The sequence below is a fragment of the Salvelinus sp. IW2-2015 genome, unplaced genomic scaffold (genome assembly GCF_002910315.2).
Source record: "Salvelinus sp. IW2-2015 unplaced genomic scaffold, ASM291031v2 Un_scaffold2062, whole genome shotgun sequence".
In the NCBI taxonomy this organism is placed as follows: Eukaryota; Metazoa; Chordata; class Actinopteri; order Salmoniformes; family Salmonidae; genus Salvelinus; species Salvelinus sp. IW2-2015.
In genome coordinates this window covers 13,719-17,090 of record NW_019943405.1, presented here as the reverse complement: position 1 = coordinate 17,090, position 3,372 = coordinate 13,719, and the positions used below count along the sequence as shown (strand labels likewise).

Here is a 3,372-nt window from a genome sequence, read left to right as displayed (position 1 = left end):
TACGGGCCACCAAGGCCATGTCGGTACGGGCCACCAAGGCCATGTCGGTACGGGCCACCAAGGCCATGTCGGTACGGGCCACCAAGGCCATGTCGATACGGGCCACCAAGACCATGTCGGTACGGGCCACCAAGGCCATGTCGATACGGGCCACCAAGACCATGTCGGTACGGGCCACCACATTGACACCTGATATGTCATTCGTTGATGTCACATCATTATTAAACAAACATGACGAACACCTATTTGTGACCTGGCTGTTGACTTGTTCTATTCAGTAATCAGTGTGTGGATTCGTTACCAAGAGGCTTCGCTACTAGCCAGCGAGGCCCTTCCGTAGTGTACAGCAGACGTAGTGAGGAGGGCAGTGGGCTACACACATAGACATCCAACACTATGTCTATGGTTATACCTCAGCTCTGGAACCAGGAAGTTGATGAGTGTGTCCTACAGCAGATATGGGAGATGACCATGTTTTTATTCATCAGTCTGTCTGATGGACAGACGCTGCACCACTCTCTGACATTTACAGTGTGTCATGCTAATGGTCGTGCATGCATACAAATKAGCCCATAGGCCTGGATGGGCKCAGGGGACTTATTCACACATCCAGATCCATAGAGAGCCATACAAATAAGTATGAGACACACATACAGACATTGACCATGAAGACACAAAATCTAATGCATACTGTACGTAACCCTCTCCATTACATGTGCTCTGTGTCTGTGTCTGTGTCTGTGTCTGTGTCTGTGTGTGTGTGTGTGTGTGTGTGTGTGTGTGTGTGTGTGTGCGCCTACATCGTCGCCTCAGTGTGTGACTGATTGAGACGTGTTTGTGCTTCTATTAAACCAAGGCCAAGGCCAGCCCAGAGGCTGTTGCTCCATCAAGCCACCCACWCCCACCACACACACAGCGGCAGTGGTTTGATTCAGACCAGATCAATTCCTGTTAGTGTGCCGCGCCAAACGCCACAGGTATCAATCTCCCTGGAAACGAGAGAAACGAGATGAAAGCCCTTCTACCAATCAGCTCTCAGGGGTGAAGCTAGGCTGACCAAGGCCTTGTTCTARTACTAAAACACGCACCCTTCCTTCCTACCTTACTGCCTTCCTTCAAGTGAATTCCAGCAAAATCACTGATTTGATGTAAAGCAAGGATTCCATTACATAGCTTTCACCAATCCAGTCATGTCAGATCAGTGGTTACTTCACGGAAGGAAGGAGGATGCACTATACTGAACAGAAATTTACAGTGCATTCTGAAAGTATTCCGACACCTTTCCTTTTTACACATTTTGTTATGTTACAGCCTTATTCTAAAATGGATTGAATTCATTTTCTTCCTCATCAATCTACACACAATACCCCATAATGACAAAGCAAAAACAGTTTTCATTTTATTTTAGCAAATGTATTAGAAATTTAAAACAGGAATACCTTATTTACATAAGTATTCAGACCCTTTGCTATAAAACTTGAAATTGAGCTCAGGTGCAACCTGTTTCCATGGATCATCCTTGAGATGTTTCTACAACTTGGAGTCCACCTGTAGTAAATGTTATTGATTGGACATGATTTGGAAAGGCATACACCTGTCTATATAAGGTCCCACAGTTGACAGTGCATGCAGCAAAAACCAAGCCATGAGGTGGAAGGAATTGTCATAAGAGCTTGTGTTGGGCACAGATCTGGGGAAGGGTACCAAAAAATGTCTGCAGCATTGAAGGTCACCAAGAACACAGTGGCCTCCATCATTCTTAAATTGAAGAAGTTTGGAACCACCAAGACTCTTCCTAGAGCTGGCCGCCTGGCCAAACTGAGCAATCAGGGGAAAATGGCCTTGGTCCGGGAGGTGACCAAGAACACGATGGTCACTCTGACGCCCCTACGCCCCTACTTTTTGTTTAAGGTATCTGTGACTAATAGATGTTCCTGTATTCCCAGTCATGTGAAATCAAAAGATTAGGCCCTAATTAATTCATTTCAATTGACTGATTTCCTTACATGAACGGTAACCCAGTAAAATCTTTGAAATTGTTGAATGTTGCGTTTATGTTTTTGTTCAGTAAACATGTCTGCCTTACAGCGTGTCTGAGGCTGCCCTCTCCTGGTTACTAAATGCTACTACAGTAATGGACCCCAGAGTGATGCAGTAGAACATGGTTTTCCAATCCAAGAATAACAATACGACGGTACGATACCACAGACCCAAAATTGCGAAAATGGTCCTCACCCTCCACATCCCCCTTGATTACTCCTGGTCCCATCCTTCCTCCCTGATCCAAAATGGTCCTCACCCTCCACATCCCCCGTGATTACTCCTGTCCATCCTTCGTCCCTGATCCAAAATGGTCCCCTCACGCCTACACATCCCCTTGATTTATCCTGGTCCCATCCCCTCCTGATCCAAAATGGTCCTCACCCTCCACATCCCCCTTGATTACTCCTGGTCCATCCTTCCTCCTGATCAAAATGGTCCTCACCCTCCACATCCCCCTTGATTACTCCTGGTCACCTTCCCTCCTGATCCAAAATGGTCCTCACCTCCACATCCCCCTTGATTACTCCTGGTCCCCATCCTTCCCTCCCTGATCCAAAATTGCGTCTCACCCTCCACATCTCCCCGTGATTACTCCTGGTCCCATCCACCTCTTGATCCAAAATGGTCCTCACCTCCACATCCCCCTTGATTACCTCCTGGTCCCATCCTTCCTCCCTGATCCAAAATGGTCCTCACCCTTCACATCCCCCTTGATTTCCCCCTGGTCCCATCCTTCCTCCCTGATCCAAAATGGTCCTCCCCTTCACAATCCCCCTTGATTACTCCTGGTCCATCCTTCCTCCCTGATCCAAAATGGTCCTCACCCTCACATCCCCTGATTCCCCTTGTCATCCTTCCCTCCTGATCCAAAATGGTCCTCACCCCACATCCCCTTGATTACTCCTGGGTCCCATCCTTCCTCCCTGATCCAAAATGGTCCTCACCCTTCACATCCCCCTTGATTCCCCCTGGTCCCATCCTTTCTCCCTGATCCAAAATGGTGCTCACCTTTCTGACTCTGCTCAGGGTGCCGTTACTGCGTCGCTCCTCGTCTGATAGGTGACCGCTGCCAAAGCTCTCCATGGAATGAGAGTGGGATGAGATGGTCTGGCAGAGCTCCTAAGTAGAGTAGAGTAGAGTGAGGTAGTAATTTAATGACTTGGTTTTATCACCACAAGCATCAGCAATGATTCCAAAGACAACACAAGGATCTATAAGGTAAAGATGAAGAGAATAACAACATAACACACCTCAAAGGAGTAGTCTCTGTCCCGACACATCTTCATCTCATTCAGCAGCTTGGAGAGCTCCCCTGTCACAGCATCATCT

The 3,372-nt window shown here is 47.6% G+C and overlaps 2 protein-coding genes across 2 annotated transcripts in view; both read right to left on the bottom strand.

Annotated features, from left to right (window-relative positions):
- LOC112072851 (ankyrin repeat and sterile alpha motif domain-containing protein 1B-like) overlaps window positions 1-163 on the bottom strand; it is a gene marked incomplete at its 3' end in the record, with an annotated part of 120,498 nt that extends 120,335 nt beyond the window's left edge. Inside the window, exon 1 of the mRNA XM_024140252.1 lies at window positions 11-163. Coding sequence (XP_023996020.1) covers window positions 11-163 — 153 coding nt within the window. The remainder of the gene's footprint in view (window positions 1-10) is intronic.
- Window positions 164-2,940: 2,777 nt separating this feature from the next.
- The window catches only part of LOC112072852 (ankyrin repeat and sterile alpha motif domain-containing protein 1B-like), a 9,259-nt gene continuing 8,827 nt past the window's right edge, over window positions 2,941-3,372 (bottom strand). Inside the window, exons 2-3 of the mRNA XM_024140253.2 lie at window positions 3,294-3,370; window positions 2,941-3,162 (exon numbers count right to left, since the gene is read on the bottom strand). Of these exons, the coding sequence (XP_023996021.1) occupies window positions 2,941-3,162; window positions 3,294-3,370 (299 nt within the window). The remainder of the gene's footprint in view (window positions 3,163-3,293; window positions 3,371-3,372) is intronic.